The sequence below is a fragment of the Dendroctonus ponderosae genome, unplaced genomic scaffold (assembly GCF_020466585.1).
Source record: "Dendroctonus ponderosae isolate FM_Combo_2020 unplaced genomic scaffold, Dpon_F_20191213v2 Dpon_F_20191213_3, whole genome shotgun sequence".
Lineage (NCBI taxonomy): Eukaryota > Metazoa > Arthropoda > Insecta > Coleoptera > Curculionidae > Dendroctonus > Dendroctonus ponderosae.
The window spans coordinates 16,941,251-16,958,136 of NW_026018508.1; the positions used below are offsets into that span (position 1 = coordinate 16,941,251).

Consider the following 16,886-nt stretch of genomic DNA (forward strand, 5'->3'; position numbering starts at 1 on the left):
GATGGTTTTTTAAATTAATGAAAAATTATTTTTTTTAACTATCTGTTATTTTAGAAAAACTGATGATGGTGGAAAACACCGATATGTATTTTAATTGATAAATAGAGACAATAAATGACTGAAACCCAGGAATTAATTTTGCTTTGGAATTCCATACAACAACAACCGGCTTTCAATAAAGACATGTAATTGTCGTAGTAAGCTAAAAATGCCCGAATCGTTGATGCATGGAACTGTTGTGCTCATCTACATAAATCTTCAACTAAAAAACAGCAAGTTGTGTGCGACATGAATCTTGCGAGTACAACGTTGCTGAATGGGTAGACAGTAACTGTTCGACTCCTGTTTAAGGCATTTTGGTAGTGGCTTCGCTTCCCCTTTCAGTTGCCCCGTAGTGTCTAGTCAACTAACCAATAATCTACGCACCCTTCTTCTACTAACCCCAACAGGCATCAGCACTCGTACTCACATTACTTCGCGGACGCCCTCTAGTCATAAGTCGGAGAGTAGTCTGGACCATCCGAATCCACCGTTCGCTGAAAACCACATTCCCTCGCAGACCCAATCACATATCGATTTGGGTGCGTCGCCCCGACCAACCAGCCCCATGGAATACCCGAACGAACCCAGTCGGGCGCCCCCTAAACGGAAACTGTGGCAGCGCAGCGCTAGTTGTAGGGATTTGCATGATTTCAGCTTTGAGGAAACGGGCAAAGCTAAGCGTAGGGCCAAATCCGCCAAGCCTCTAGAGAAAGCGGCGGTGAGTCTGGATGAGCGCAAGCAGGACTCGCCGGTGACTGTTTACGACGATCATAGAGCTTTGTATATTGCTAGTTCGCGCGATAGCAGCTTAGAAATCCAACAGGACATAATGATTCCGACGGCCAAGATCTACTCGAGTAGCTTTCCTGGGACAACGTCCTACTCGCAGGAATCCGTGGAGGATCCGGGCAATTACGAGTTGCGCGACTCGCAGGAGGATTTGTCCCATGATAGCTACGAGTTGATTGAAAGGTCGGACGATAGCACATCGGGCGATTATAAGAAACCGAAAATTTTTAACACCAGAAGCTGCAGCCTGGACTCGGGCAACTACATCCCCTCGGACAGTGAGTCGGAGTGTGGAACTCGGCAGCGGTTCAAGAGCGTGAGCGACCACGACATTTTCCTGCTGGAAGACCCGCGGGACTTCCCGCGGGAAATCGTCCCTAGAAAGTCCGACGGCAGCTTTCTAAAGCACGTCCGGCAAACCTCCCGCACCTCCAGTCTGGAATCCAAGAGCGACTACTACGAATCAAAAATGTCCAGATCCAGCAGGGAGAGCCTCAAGCGCTCACGCGGAGTGGGCTCTAGAACCTCCAGTCAGGAATCCAAAAGCGACTACGACCAGAAGAAGCCCCTAAGAAAGAACAAAAGCAGCGACAGCCTGGAACGGCCCAGCAACCGATACTTCGAGTCCGGAGCATCGAGTGTGGACTCTCAAAGCGAGTACTTCGACGCCCCTGCCAAGCATGAGGACGCAAAGTGCATAGAAAAAACCGACTACGACCGCAAAATCAGCTTCGAGCGCAACTACGGGATCCAGAAACCGCGCCATTTGCACCAGGAAGCCTACCCGGAGTTCCCCAATGGATTCCCCGATGTCTACCTGGAGCCCAGCCATATGTATGCAGTGGAAACGGAGCAAAGCATGCGAGTGGGCAAGATTCTGTCGGACATCGAACAAAACACCCTGCCCATTGCAGAAAAGGCGAAACCGCCCCCTAAAACCACCCACATTTGGCCGGAAAGCATCATAGGCTTGCCTACGGAGGTGGAGGAGATCAAGCACAGTGGCGGGCAGCGATCCACTGAGTCCGAAAGCAACATCTTCAGCTTCGACGAGGACCGAATCCAGTCCCTGCAGGAAAACAGCGACATGAGCGATCACGGTTTCAGCGTGGTGCCCAACATCGACGTCCAACCAACGAAGAAAGAAGTGCGCAGCTACCGGGACGTTTTCATGGAAATCGAGCCTCGGATCTGCCACGATCTCCCCTTCCATCAGCCCATCGAGCGCACCAAGTCAGACCCCAACTCCCTAGCTAGACAGAAGATGAATTCCAGCGCCAGGCGCTTGTTGCTGATGCATCAAAAGTCCATAGACTTAACCCCGGCAGAGTCCAGCGACGAAGACTATTTGTATAAGCAAATCCCTAGCGCGCCTCCCATCACCAAGTTCAAGGGGATTCACTTTGAGATGCCCACCGCCGAGTTCGGGCACTTCGACATCCTCAAACGAGAAATTGAGGGGCAAAAGACCAAGTTTGAGGTGCCCAAGAGCCAGTTTGAGTCACTGGGCGCCAAGAATCAAGCCGACCTGGTCAACCTGCCCCCTAAGGGCGAGGACATTCCCTATGTGCTCCACAAGCGACACATCATGAACGGCACACAGAAGGACGAGGTCAAGACCCCCGAAACCAACCTTGCCAAAGATGTGGTCAAACAGGAAACATCATTTCTCTTCACGCAAAACATCGACCTCTCCAAAGTTAACCCTGTCACCTTGGAGGTGGACAAGAGCATTCCGGCGATTCAGCTGGTGTCCAGCCCTAAGCGGGACATCACTCACATTGACCCTCTGGTGCTCGAGACCCTCAACTCCAAGCTCAGTCAAATTGAGAGCGACTCGCCCACTAGTTCGCGCACTGAAAGCCTCAAGCCCCTCCAGAGGCTGCTGTTGGCCAAGCCCCTTAAGGTGGAGCCGAAGGCCGATGAGATTCCTTCGTCGTTTCCAATTGCCCCCAAAGCGGAAGACAAGAAACCTGCGGTGGAGCCCGTCAGGGCCAAAGTCTTCGACAAAATTAAAACCGACATCAAGCCGAAAAGGATCATCAAGCCCCGGATGCAACCAGGCAAAAGGGGAGGCAAAAGCAACAAGACCAAGGTGCGCATAACCTCCTTTAGCTCAGACGATGAATCCCTGGATTCGGATGATGTGTTTGGCAGCGCGGAGGCCACTCCGACCAGGATGGAGTTCTCCCCGCCTCAAATGAGGAAGGAAATGGAGTCGATACTCAAGTTCGAATCCGAGCGCAAATACCTGCAATACACCATGTCTTCCACCGAAGTGGAAGGGTCGCCCCCAACCAGCCGGAAGAAGACTGAAAAAGACAACGGATTAGATCCTTCCGCCGCCCAGCAAACCGAACTCAGACGAATATCCGAACGATCGTTTTCCATCCCGAGCAGCGAAGATGAGTTCAACGTGAAGGTCGCGGATTTGGCGCCGGTGTTTGATTGTGTGACGCAGGATTTGCTGAAGATTGTGGAGGAGGATGGGGACAAGTCCTTGGACGAGACCCTCAAAGAGGGAATGGACAGTTCGATCGATGAGGAGCGGCAGCGCGAAAAGGCGCTGCTGCAGGCGGAGATCGAGAACGACCTCAAAGACCTGCAAGTGCCCCCCAGGACGAAAATTACTGAAATCGTGTCGCCGAACATGCGAAGCAAAAGCCAGAGCCCGCTGCTTTTTGCCCACGCTCGCCTCAATCTGTCGGAGGGTTCCGCATTCTCGTTGCTTCAGAAGCAGCAGGCACTGGATTCGCCTTTGTCCAGCAGACGAGCTCGAAGCCTGGACGCCCCGATTATCCCAGTCAACAAACTCCCGCCCCTAAATGCGTTTTCCAGCAAGGACGACACTGTAGATGAAGAAGACGCGAACCAAACCGACCAGAACTTGGCAAGCGCCACTTCCACCGAAATTTCCGACGCGGACACTGGCGACTTATCGACTACTCCTGGGAATGGAGTGGTTCCAGTTGCGGACCAGGTGAGGCCCAGAGGCTCAGTAGGCGACAAGGACCAAATAGTTCCCGATGTCACCCACATGAAAAAGAAGCCCGCTCTGGCGAAACCCACCCCCAAACTGCCTCCGAAAGGAGTGGCGCCTCCAAAACCCCTCATAGGCAAAAAGCCGCAGGCCTCCAAACCCAAACTCGCCAAGCCCAAGGTGGAGCCTCCTAGCAAAACCGTTTCCAAGCCCCCGTTAGGCCCGAAGTCGCTCTCAACTGATTCGAAAAAAACCCCCCGGACTCGAGGACATCGGCTGTTAACTGAAAAGGCCGCCTCAGCTGATTCGGAAACCAAAAGCGACGACGACAGGAAGTCAACCAAGCAAAAATCGCTGTCCAGCCAGTCCTCGTTAGCCCTACCCGAAATCAAGCGCACCAAAAGCCAGGAAATGGAGCCCAGCCGAAAGACCGTCCCAAAGGAAAAGGCCAGATCGTTGGAGAAGCTGGAGCTGAGGCGAATGGGCAGCAAGGAGCGCACGAAAAGCCAAGACGAAAGCGAGGATGTGATCGCGGAGCGACGCAAACTGCAGCAAATGCTCTATGAAACAGCCATCAAGCAGACCAAGACGCTTAAGAGCCCGGTCAAAGACGTGCTGCCAGTGTTTCCACAAGTGGAGGAAACCGTGAGGGAGCGAGGCGGCAAGTTGGAGATCAGCATCAACACCATAGAACCAAGCGTTTCCTTGGAAGAAGCCATCATCGTCACTAAAAGCCCCAAGAAGCTTGACAAGAAGCTAACCAAAAGCCTGGAGCTAACATTGAACGATGAGGATGGCCAGGAGAAGGGCGTCCAGCGGCTGGGCAAAAGCCTGGATCTGGAACGAAGCAAGTCCGAGGATGAAGCAGACAAATCCACCGAGTTCGACTTCAAGCCGGAAACCATCAAGAGCATCAACGAGAAAGACAAGTTGGATGAAGACTCGAAGCGAGCCACTGTTGTTGTTGCAGACGTCCACGAACCTGCTGGGGAAGATCGCGTTCTACTGGAGGGAACCAGCTTGGATGTGTGGCTGGCTGTAGGCGAGCAACCACAACTGCAGAACATCGAGGTGATTCAGAGCGGCTCTGATTTTTTTGAGCAACGGACATCTCCCAAGCCTCCAGACCTCAGCCAAATCGACACCAAAAGCAAGAGCTCCTCCGACTCGGTCAGCACAGACAAAATCAGCCTGGGCAATTCTTTGGACATAAAATACATCGACGAATCCGCAGAGTCTTCCGGAAAATCCGATAAAGACCCCGAGCTGATGGCGGAAATTCAAAGGGCCTCCCTCACAGTCAGCAAGTTTCTTCGCAGGAAACTGGAGCGAAGACGCATCGAGTCCATTACCCGACTAACCAGCGAAGAGGAGTCCTTGACAGAAGTAAGCGAGCTGAAGGAGGTGGAGAGGAACTTCCTCATGGTAACTTTAACCAAGGAAGCCTCAATGAAGCTGAGCATGGAAGGGGGCAGGTCGGAAGACACCGGTTCCTGGATGACAGTAGAATGTGAGGAGGTTTTGGGGGCCGAGACCTCTCTGGACCACGATCCACTTGAATCGCCGGACACCGTTCAGATGGACGCTGAGTTGGAAGCAACAGACGGAAACTTCCTGGAGGCTGAAAGCAAGCAGGCGAAGCTGAAGCTGATCAAGCGGGGTTCCGATCAGTCCAAGTCCAGCGACACTGGCTCTTGGACGAGTGGGGAAAAGGAGCTGAGTCCCAGCAACGTGAAAGAAACCGACGAATCGAGCGCAAGCTGCTCTATGGGAAGAGCGATCGGTCTGAGCCAAAACATTGAAATGTTTGCCATCGAAAAGGGCTCCTCGCACTCGTCCGAGGAGCCTCTTAAAAGCCCCCGCAGTCCCAGAATTTGCGTCCTGGGCAGAGCCTTTACCATTGACGAAGGTTCTCAGAAGCTAGACGAGTCGAGTTCGGATGAGGCCAACGAGATACCCAAAGACCTGGCGCCTATTGAGGAGGCCACCGACTCTGATAATGGCAAAATGAAGAAACCCTATCCGTTCCAGGAAAAGTGGTCGCAGGACTCGGAGCTGAGCCAAAAGTTGCATAGGAAAATCTCCAAGAAACTGTCCTCCGGGGACAAGGTGAGCTTCTCGTCCACAGAGGAGACGTTTTCTATTGGCTGGCGCAATGCTCTGGAAAAACCCAGCTTGATGACTATAGAGAAGCTGAGCACAGAGTCCAAGAACTCCTTGGACACCGAGTCGAGTTCAGGAAGTTTGGGGATAGCAACCCGAGCTCATACGTCTGGGGACATTCCTAAAGAGTTGAGCTCCAGTTGGAAGCCCTTTCCTTTGGACAGCTCCGGCTCTGAGAGCTTCGACGACAGCTTGCTGCCTCCGGATCAGGAACTGGAAAAGCATGAGTACTTCCTCTGCAGGGATAATTCAGGGGATTTTACCTCCATGACTGATGTTTGTTACAAAGGGGGCGAAATCACTCCGACGAAAGACGGCACTGAACTGCCTGAGGACTTGGCTAACTTCCCCGCCAACTTTGGTCTGATAAGTTCGCTGGCTGGGGCTTCAGATATCTTGGGCGCGTACACGGGAGGCGGTTTCCTATCTAGAACGTTGTCCAGGATCTCTGAGCGCAGCACCAACTCAGAAAAATCTAGTCTGGAGGAGGACTCGACGAAAGCCAGCACTCAGAGCGATAGCTTGAATGATGAGTCGCTGGCGTCCAGCAACCCTCAAGTGAGCGCCAGCTCAGAATCGCCCAGCAATGCTCAGGTTTATGACGACAGGAAGACCAGTGGCAAGCCCAGTTTGGCTAGCAGCGGTGGCAAGGGGAGCAAGCAGCAGGATTTGAGCAATAAACCCAGCACTGATCCGGCGCCCAACTTCAGCAGCCTGCTTCAGAGGCAAATTTCTGATGACCGGCGGACATCGGCGGAAATGGCTGAGCTGTCGATGGACGACATAGAGATCATCACCTCTGAGCGAGGTTTGCGTCTGAAGCGGCAAGGATCGGATGACACCATCATTGATGAGGAGTGCTTTGAGGTGGAGAAGCAAAGCAGCCAGGAGAGCGAGGATTGGCCACTTCCAGACATCCCCAGTCATGGACAACGGACGTTGTTGGCCATGCACGAGCTGCCCAGCTCGGACACTTCCGCTCAGCTCACCACTCAAGTCTACCAACCGCCCAGCAAGAGCATCCCCAAGACTTTCGGGCTGAGAGGCTCGTTGAAGAGCCAGGAGTCCGAGCACTGGCCCAGCCCCCCATCTAGCGTTCATGAGCCTATAGTGGAGAATATAGAAACCTACTACATCTCGCCAGCCGAAGAAGCTTGCAGGGTGACTGTGGAGTCGAACACCAGCACTCAAAGCACTTACGACAACGACTCGAACTCCGATGATTATCGAACGGTGGATTTCGATGAAATGGAGAAAACCCACACCTATGAGAACGTTGTCTCTGGGGAGCACATCAGCGAAAGTTTGTCGGACAGTCAAAGCGCCAGCGTGGGACCCAGTGGGGTTAAGATCGTCTTGGAGGAGAAAAGCCAGGGCTCCGGCTCGGACGAGGACTTGAATATATCGAACCTCAATGACGACGTGTTTATCGACGGCGGGGAAAGTGTGTTGAGGAGCGAGCAATTGAGGCCTCCAACCGCCTTGCGTAGGAGTACAGCGTCGGATGACTCCAGGAGCGATAGGAGGAGTTCGCCGGCCGGCTCCCACAGCTCCTACAGCGAGGAGGACTGCACCAGTTCAATGGGCACCAATCTTGAGGACGGCACGGTACGGTTCGCGCTGAAGCCCACCAAGTGCACTCACAGCTCCCATTCTGAGGACACCTCAATGGCTCTGAGCCTCTCCGAGTGGTCGAACAGCACCAACACCGTCAAGTTCCAGAACCTGTCCAGCAACAGTGGAACGACCAAGAGCAGTTCGGGACTGAAGAGCGACGAGAACTCGCTCACTGACATAGCGCAGAGCATTTCTGAGTGGTCCTCGACTCAGAGCAGCACTTTGAAGGTGCAGCCGCCGGGCGGCAGCCACCCGTTCCAGAAGTTGTCCAGCAACACCTCAACTGGGGAGAACACACTCACTGAGCGGATCCCCAGCATCTCGGATTGGCCCAGCGAGGCGAAGCCCTTGCATTTTTTCCCGCAGGAGCGGGTCGCGACCCGATTGGGGTCCAGCTTGGATATCGAGGAAGTTGTGCAGGATCAGCACAGCCCGAAAAACATCCCTTCGGGGGATTTTTCGATGTTCTCCTCCAGCCGTGGGGAGAGTGGGAAGTTCACGAAAAGCACCGAGCGGCCCATGGTGATCCCCGTGCAGTCCGACACGGATAAGAGCAGTAGTTCCCTGGAAAACAAGACCGTGCACACTCAGAGGTATGACAGTGAGAAAAAGGGGTACTTGCAGGTGTCGAAGAGCACTGATCGGCCCGTGCAGGTGAACTTGAAGCTGGCCAAATGCTCTCCCTACTACTCCAGCAGCTTGAGTAGTGAAAGCACGCCCTTAACCACAGCGACTCCGGTCCCCATGAGCAAAGTGGCCACTGTTCCTTTGACCAGGATCCATAAAAGGCCCATGTCGAGGAGTTTGACGCATGCCAAGAGTCCTCCTAGTGAAAATGACTCGACCAGCTCGGTGGAGTCTCCCAAGAGCAAGTCGGAGAGGGAGAGGCGAGGATATAGGAGGAAGAGGCAGCTGCAGCAGCAGCGCAACAAGGCGAAGACTGAAAAGGAGCAGTACTGCATAGATGAGTACTACTATGTGGAGAATGAGCACGGCTTGACGGAGTACAACGAGTACATTAGGGAGAGGAACATGGAGGAGATGGCCTCGAACTTCCAGTACGAAGCGGGGCTGGCGCAGGACAGCCCAGTGCTGCTCTACAGCGCGGAGCATCTGGAGGAGGGCTACTATCCAGATGGAGACTCCCAGTCTGGATCCGATATTTTTCGCATGGAGAGAGAGGAAGAAGACAAGCACGAGTGCTCGGAGGGATTCGATGTCAGTTCCATTCCACCGCCACTGTTGGAGGACGATTTCGAGAGCGATCCGACGCCGCACATTTGATTTTAATGAACTCGTCGCATTATAGGTGACACTCAAGCTTGTTATGATATTTTTCGGGTTGATTTTCCTTCCTATTTCGTTCGCGCTCGCCGTTTACGAGTTTCTCATTTTCGTCGGCTTTTTTACGGTGTGCTGACCGACACAATAATCAAATCAAATGTGCTCGACTCCGAGCCGACGATTTTTTGTCTCTGGTTCCGAGTCGGTGCCCATACCGAAAAATCAAACAGTATTTTTAAGTGCCAAAGAGTGATGGTTCCTGGTAGGGAACCTTCCCTATGACGACTCGGTGAGGTTTATGTGCACTTGGCTTACACATTTATACGGGATGGATGCAATTATGCGGGCAATAGTTTGCATGTTCTACAAAAGTTGGAATGATGCAGTTTTTACGATGTCTTTGAACGGTGGGGTTCGATTTATTAACGTGAAAACATAGGTAGATCCAATAAAACCGGAAATTCAAAAAAACTGACTTAGTTTTACGGCGGGCCAAATCCCGTTATTAAATCAAACTCCGAAATAGCGATTTCTTCCCATTTTGCCTCATGGAACTTTGACTGTTTGTTAAATCGATGAGCAAAATGCTTGGTAAAAATAGATTTTTTCGCGTTCAATTCGCCAAATTGTTGACTTCGACAGTGAAAAGTGTAAAAATAGAAATTTTTGCCAACAAACAGTTTGCTTTTGTAGGAAAATTCAGATGCTTTATTCATTGGAGATCATATTGTATATACGAAGTAAAATATTCACCACTTTTGTTTATCTGAAAAATCTGCATAAAATAGAGGAAAACCGCCTTTAAGTCCACTTACAAACACTTTCGGGCTTAATGAATCATACGCACATGTGTTTTTAGCTTAAATTACTCTACAAATCAAGGAGTTTAAGCGAAAAAATGTCCATTTTTTGCATAAACTTTTGAAATTACTGTGAATGTTCAGGAGTGAAAATCTAAACCAGGTAGTTACTTTGGGTGTTTGGAAATGTGTTGATTTTGTGTTTTTGCTTATAAATTTTTTCAAATTTTGCTAATAATTTTAGTATTGCAACGTATTTGACTGATGGAATGATTTGTATCATCGTTACGTTCGGTTCTGTATTTCTTTTAGCAAATTTCTTAATGCTTTTTGTTGATAGTTTATGAAGAAAAACGATTATCGTCTTGCCGTTTGCTCATATTTTATTCGTCGCCAAATAATTGCTGGACAATCTTGTCGGGAAAAATGTTCTTATGTTGAAAATTCATGCATATGCGAGTGTTGTTGCAACAAAATGAACGTTTCATTGCCAAATTTGCCCTAACTTTGGAAGTGGATTAATTCTGATTGCTTTAAGCGATTTGGTTTATGATTGAAGCGTTATTGAGCCCCGTTTGGTTTTTGTTAGTCAACGTTTTGATAAAAATTAAGCCCCTCAGATGCATTCTACAGGGCGACAAATTAAAAAAAATTGCAAAGTTCGCAAGTTGGACAAAAAAGGTAAAAAATGTTTGTCTGACGCATAATTTTATGCAAACCACGCACTAACCGATACAGAATTCCATTCAATTGCTTCCAATAGAATCGCCCGCGACGGTAAGAATTTATCCAGTTCCAAAGTTGTTGATCAGTTTATTGAGGAATTTACCACTTTAATTACCCTGGAGATCTTCTGAGTAAATTTCTAGACGACGATGCAAAAAATCTAACGCAAGTGTCGAAAAACATATTGCTTTTTTGGAAATCTTGTAGCAGAGCCGAGTGCCCATAAAACAGTTCACCAGTTGTTATTAGTATTGTTGAAATATTTGCTCATTAGCCAGGTACATCCAGTCAGAACTGGATTTTTTTGCGTTTAAAGTTCCTACGTGCGCCAATTCCACTTTGGAATGGAAAAAAATATTTTTTTTAATGGACAATGGTCGATATTTATTCAAGCTGTTCTAGATGATTTTTGCGTTTACTGTTACATAAAAACCTGCTGATGAGTGGAAAAGTGTGAACAAATAAGTTGTTTCGAATGTGGCGTGCCAATTTGAAATCGATATTTTCTAAACATAATTTTCTATACCAACTTCTCGAAGTAATTCACTCAATTAGGCAACTGCTGGCACCGCTAATTTTCAACTAGTTGAACGACCGTCTTTGGTTGATGGCCTGTTTTGGAGCGAATTGCAACCAAAGGCCATTAACAAAGGAATGGTTTGCTTGCAATCATTTTAGGGGCGGATACTATTGCGACTTTTAATTCCCAGGAAGCTGTTCATTTTTTCGATGATAAACAAGAGGACTTTTTCTAAGTTCAAGCTTCCAGCTAAACATGTTAAAACCGTGAACATTAATGAGAGAAAGCTGGCCGGTTTGCAGCCAATTAAAACAGCAAAATGAGTTGGGAAAACGCTGATTTAAGACGCTTTAAATTAAAAATTATACCATGCACTTTGATTGAGGAAATTCAATAAAACCGATTTTTGAAACTTTTTGGTTTGTGCCAACTTTCAGTCACCCAGCTTCGACTCATTATTGCAATTTTAGAAGATTCGCAATAGTGTATCGCCCTCTTTGCGCCTGAAGACTGATAATAAATGTAAATAATTGAGTTGAGATGAAAAATCAAATTTATTACCCTTTAAGGAAACGTTGTAATTCTTTGTCTGTTACTGTTGCGTATTATTACGATTTCCATCAGCGAACTAGTTTGATGCAGGTGAAGGCCTAAGCCCTACAAGTGTGTCCCTTGTGTAGCATTCAAGATTGTTTTATTGGGTCGAGTTGAACGTACCAAGCCTAACTGGACCTAAATGTAGTCAATGGATCTTTCAAGAATCCGATGTAGCCATAAGAAGCCCCCTCTTTGATTTTTGTGATATTCAAATAGCATGTAATCTATTGTTAAAACGAAATACTGTACATATTTTCGATCTCCTATTAAGTAAGTTTGTACTCCTATTTATTGCTTTATGAAACCGGTGAAGACGTTGAGTTGCCCATGGATTTTTTACTTTGTAAGTTAACGATTTAACGAGCAAAAAGTTTAGATACTTAATTCATATTCGCAGTCTTGATTTATCATGTTCCAACATTAAAAGCACTAGCATGGTAAGGTCATACGGAATAAAAGACATCATTTGAAATCGTGTTCATTAATGTTTGTCCTAGTAGGTCTAGTTTTGGAACTACCAGGTGAGCAGAGTTTACACATGAAGCCACTAGTTTAGGACGCTTATTGTCTTCCATTTCAATGCTTTTTCAATTACAGATGACCCCAAACTTGAGCTAGACAGCAAGGACACACCGTTTAGATCCATGGACAACAACAATTTTTACACGTCCACCCCCAGTTACAAGAACGCCAATGGAAACGTGTCCAATCTGTCCCTGGACACGACCAATGCAATGTACAGCCTCACAGGGAGGAACTATGAGAATGAGCAGCTGATGAACAGCATTAATGGTAAGTTTAGCGCAACTGAGAAAACCATTCTCCAGTTTTCGCTTGCAGTTGTAAGGGTTGTTTCGGTTAATTTCTTCAATTTTTTGGTCCAAAATACTTTGCCACGACTTTTTTTTTATCGAAACTTGCGTTTGCGTCGTTTTCGTATGGATTTTCTTCAAGTTCATTGTCTTAAAGATTTGACTGTGTTGCCTTTTATCGATGGTCTCCGTTTGTTTCCATTCAAATATAAGGAAAAAGCAAAAATCGACGAGATGAATGACTAAAGGAAATCAATGACAAAAAATTGAATGGTTGTTGCAACAAACAAACATTTTAACGTGGAGTGAATTGTTTAAAGTATCTCAAAGTTTCCGTCCTGTTTAGTCAAGCGCAATCCAAAAAAGCGAACTCGCCAGTAGTGATGAGGACAGGTAAAAGCTAAAAAATAGATTTCGCTCAGAGAAAGACGAGGATGAACCAAAAGAAAGGAAGTCGCATCGAACCAGGAACGCAAGATACAGTAGATCCAGACAGGAACCTAAAGATAGGCGCAGTCATCGAAGCCCCTCGAAGACCCAGACGCTGAGCTCGATAAAAAAAATATGGCACAATTAAAATTGCTGCGAAATCAAACAGAAGCAAAACCTAAAGCAATGTTGCCTGCAAAGCCGTCACGTTTAAGAAGTGATTCTTCTAGTTCAGAAGACGAATCATCTAGTGATTGTGAGAGTGACAGCAGCTCAGAAGCAGAGAGACCAGAAACTTTTGGTTTAGTTACTTCTGATGGAAAGAAACTAGCGTTCAAGAACAAGGGCAAACCGATTACCACCGATAAGCGACCAGTGAAGAAGATTACAGAAGCTGCAAAGCCTGACAGGAAAGGCGTTAAAAAACTGAGTGAGAAGAAGAAGGAGAAAATGATGCAAAACGCGACAGTTCGAGCCAAGGAGCGAGAGGAGCATCTCAGAAAGTACAGGGAAGCCGCTAAACAAGAAGATGAATCAGTGACCAAGAAATATTATGCTGATTTAATACACGCAGTTATTAAAAAGTGCTAAACGCACTTCAGTGGAGGACAGGATCAAGTTGAAATTAAACACCATTCAAAGATCATCGAGACATATGGAGCAAAACTTCTCAAAAAGACTGTAATTGATTTTTTTACTAGTGTGTAGATGTAAGAGTGCTCTCACTACTGTTCTAGTGAAGCTTAAAAATCATTTATTAAAAAACTGGTTCTTTTTAAGTAAATCTTTCTTTGAGCTCGATATTTTTACTGTATGCTCGTTGTTTAACTATGATTAACTTGAAATTGGCAAATGTATAAATATATCTAATTTTGATTGCCTGTTTTGTATAGCTGTATTTTCTTTCTCTATAAAGTTTTGTAATTACTGAGTCTTTAGATAAACTTTTTATGACGATGTCATGATTCAATGGATCTTAAAGTTTCTGTTTTTGCCTTAGATTTTCTAGGGTGGAAACTCAATAGATTTTGCTTCTATCTTCGAGTTCTTGACATTTTATAGGATGAAATTTGAGTTAGTTTGAAAAAGAAGTATGATAAGTTAGGAAACATTGAAAGCTTTATTAAGAGTTTTTCGTGGATTTTCTTGACGCTAAACATTTTATCACGACTTTGTTACTAACTCTGACTTTTGGATGAATTTCTTCACGCTTGTATTTTCTTCAAAGTTACTCTCTTTATGATTCGACTTTGTTGTTGCTGTTTCTTTACGACTCGATTATTCGTAAGTAAAATATTCAATGTGAACCTGAACGTTTCGATTTTCGCTTGAGTTTTTTCAATGTTGAAACTTTGAAACTGGTGATTTCAATAGAATTTGCACTTTTCTCAACTGGTTCAGGAATTTTGAAAGCTGTTCAAACATCCATTTGGGTTTCAGGGGTTTAATATTAGATTTTCTGATTTTTTTTGCACAACTTTATCGTTAAAGCAGAGATTAGTAGACTACTAATCTCTGGTTTAAGCTTGAGTTTGTAACATTTTCGGAGAGATTTCTTCGCGCTTTATGCCCTTCAAACTCACATTTCATAATTCGACTTGCTGTTTCTTTGCGACTAAATTATTCATGAAAATCGTTAAGATCTTAGCAAAATTTTAACGCGAAGTAAATTATTCAATGTTGAAACTTGAAAACTTGAAGACTTCAAAAAACGAGAAAAATACATTTTTGTAACTAGTGCCAATGTTTTCTTTACAAGCAGGCGTACAACATATTTTTTGTCCTCTGCAGATTCCAAGTCCACCAACGGCGGCAACACCACAACGATAATTGCGGATATTGAAGCAGATGTGAAGAAAATTAAATACCGACACACCATGGACAAGACCTACTATATAGCCAAAGAAATTCTCATGACTGAGCTCACCTACAAGAAGGATCTGGATGTGATCAATGTGGTGAGTGCGGTGCAGCCAAGTAAACGAAGGTCTTAAAGCGTTTGCCTGCAGTGGTTTAGAGATGAGGTGAGCAAAGAGGAGCCGGAAGAGTGTTCGATTCTCATGTCGCTCATACCGCCGCTGGCTCAAGCCCACGGCTCCCTAGTCAAAGACTTGGAGCAGAGGCTGCAAGGGTGGGATGGAAAAGGCGGGCCCAAAGCAGCTGCGGGTCGGATTGCTGATGTTTTGCTGGCACATTTGCCGCCTTTATTGCCTGTAAGTTTTTAAACACAAAACACACGAGTTTTTCGGGTCTAACCACGTCTGGTTACCACAACCAAAACGTTCCATTTCTTGTGATGTTATGGAGAGTTTCACACATTTTTAATTTAGTTCTACGAAGAATACCTGGACGGCCACGTGCTGATACTAGAGCGTCTGGACGAAGCCTTCAAGAAGAACCAGAAGTTTGAGCAACTGTATCGGGACTTTGAAACGCAAAAAGTCTGCTATCTTCCTTTGACTACCTTCGTTCTGCGTCCACTGCACAGGTAACCATCCCCTAGTAGGCGAAGAACCGTCCTTAAAGACCCCCAATAGGTTGCTTCAGTATCAGTCGCTACTGGAACGGCTTCTCACGCATTACGGGCCGAGCCATCCGGACCGCGCAGACTGCCGAACAGCGTGCGATACCCTGAAGGAGCTGATGACGCCGGTGCGCGAAACGTTGGAGCACTCGGAAAACCTGGCCACGTTATGCGAACTGCAGCGAAACATCGTCGGCTTCGACTCCCTAATCCAACCGGGGCGCAAGTTCATCAGGCATGGCTGCCTGTTGAAACATTCCAGGAAGGGCTACCAGCAGCGCATGTTCTTTTTGGTGCGTATGGGTTAACATTTTATCTGAAAGCCCGCAGAAAGAAAGGCACTCTACTAGGACTCTTTCCCATTCTTAGTTCTCAGACATTTTGCTCTACACATCCCGTTCTCAAGCAACGCTCCAATTCAAAGTGCACGGTCACATGCCACTAAGAGGGGTTCTAATCGAAGAGCCCGAAGGTGAATTGGCCTACAACGGCTTGATTATTTACGGAGGCAACAGAGCGTTGACGGTGGCTGCGAATTCGCCCGAAGAAAAAGACTGTTGGAAGGAGGACCTGCAGAACGCCATCCAACAGGCCAGGGATAAGTTGGACACCAAAACCACCTACTTGAGCCTGAAAAGTTGCAGTAAGTGGGACGGATGGCTGGCAAGTCGGCCTGTTTGACTGCTGAATTTTAGGCTCATCTGACGAGCATGTCGACCAACTTAGCAATGAAGTCAGCACTCAAACGAAGCCGCAGCCGCAAAGAAGCAACACTACGGTGCATGTTTGCTGGCATCGGAATACCAGCATCAGCACGGAGGACGAGCTGCTAGCTGTTGAGGTAAGTTTGTGGTTGCAAGCTAAAAAAAAAACAACTAATCTCCTTCCAGAATCAACTCTCCGGATATTTGCTGCGAAAGTTTAAAAGCAGCAACGGTTGGCAGAAACTCTGGGTGGTTTTCACGGAGTTTTGTCTGTTTTTCTACAAGGGTTGCATGGACGAGGTGCCGTTGGCCTGTTTGCCGCTCTTGGGGTACAGCGTCGGGCCTCCGGAGCCCGAGGATGAAATCGCCAAAGACTTTGTGTTTAAACTCCAGTATAAGAATCATATTTATTTCTTCAGGGCCGAATCTGAATACACTTACAGCAGGTAAGAAAATACACACAAAGGTAACTGGTAGGTGGATTGAAAGGGCGGTTTTCAGGTGGATTGAGGTGATCAGCAGTACCACGTCGCACAAATCGAAACGAGCAATGTTCAGAAATGATAACGAAATTACTGAAATTCTTCAGGACTAGACTGGTGACCGATTGTTGAAAGTTGAATAAAAATTTATCTCAATTCTAGACATGTGGGAAGTGATCCCACTCCCTACCCGAGTATTACGTTGGCATTTAAAATCAACGCTCATTCCTGAACTAGAATGATTTTGTGCCTTATCCAATAGTTTAAGTACTAAGTTGTAAATACTGTATAGATATATTTTTTACAGAATGTTATCGTCTTAACAATGCTATTAATGTTTTAATCTAGCCCATAGTAGGTCGAGGAGACAATAAACACTTACATTAATTTAAATACAGGGACTAAATGAAAGGCGGC

At 46.8% G+C, this 16,886-nt stretch overlaps 1 protein-coding gene across 4 annotated transcripts in view; it reads left to right on the forward strand.

Annotated features, from left to right (window-relative positions):
• LOC109539841 (FERM, ARHGEF and pleckstrin domain-containing protein 2) overlaps positions 1-16,880 on the forward strand; it is a 30,348-nt gene extending 13,468 nt beyond the window's left edge. For 2 of the 4 annotated variants that reach the window (XM_019907875.2, XM_019907876.2), the window contains 9 exons: positions 12,116-12,310; positions 14,551-14,717; positions 14,769-14,972; positions 15,090-15,247; positions 15,297-15,576; positions 15,653-15,926; positions 15,979-16,124; positions 16,174-16,433; positions 16,489-16,880. In XM_019907875.2, the coding sequence (XP_019763434.2) occupies positions 12,116-12,310; positions 14,551-14,717; positions 14,769-14,972; positions 15,090-15,247; positions 15,297-15,576; positions 15,653-15,926; positions 15,979-16,124; positions 16,174-16,433; positions 16,489-16,582 (1,778 nt within the window). In that variant the 3' untranslated portion in view covers positions 16,583-16,880. Of the gene's footprint in view, positions 1-95; positions 8,901-12,115; positions 12,311-14,550; positions 14,718-14,768; positions 14,973-15,089; positions 15,248-15,296; positions 15,577-15,652; positions 15,927-15,978; positions 16,125-16,173; positions 16,434-16,488 lie in introns of those variants that run through there. The other 2 variants (XM_019907877.2, XM_019907874.2) reach the window with 2 other exon arrangements.
• Positions 16,881-16,886: the final 6 nt, after the last annotated feature.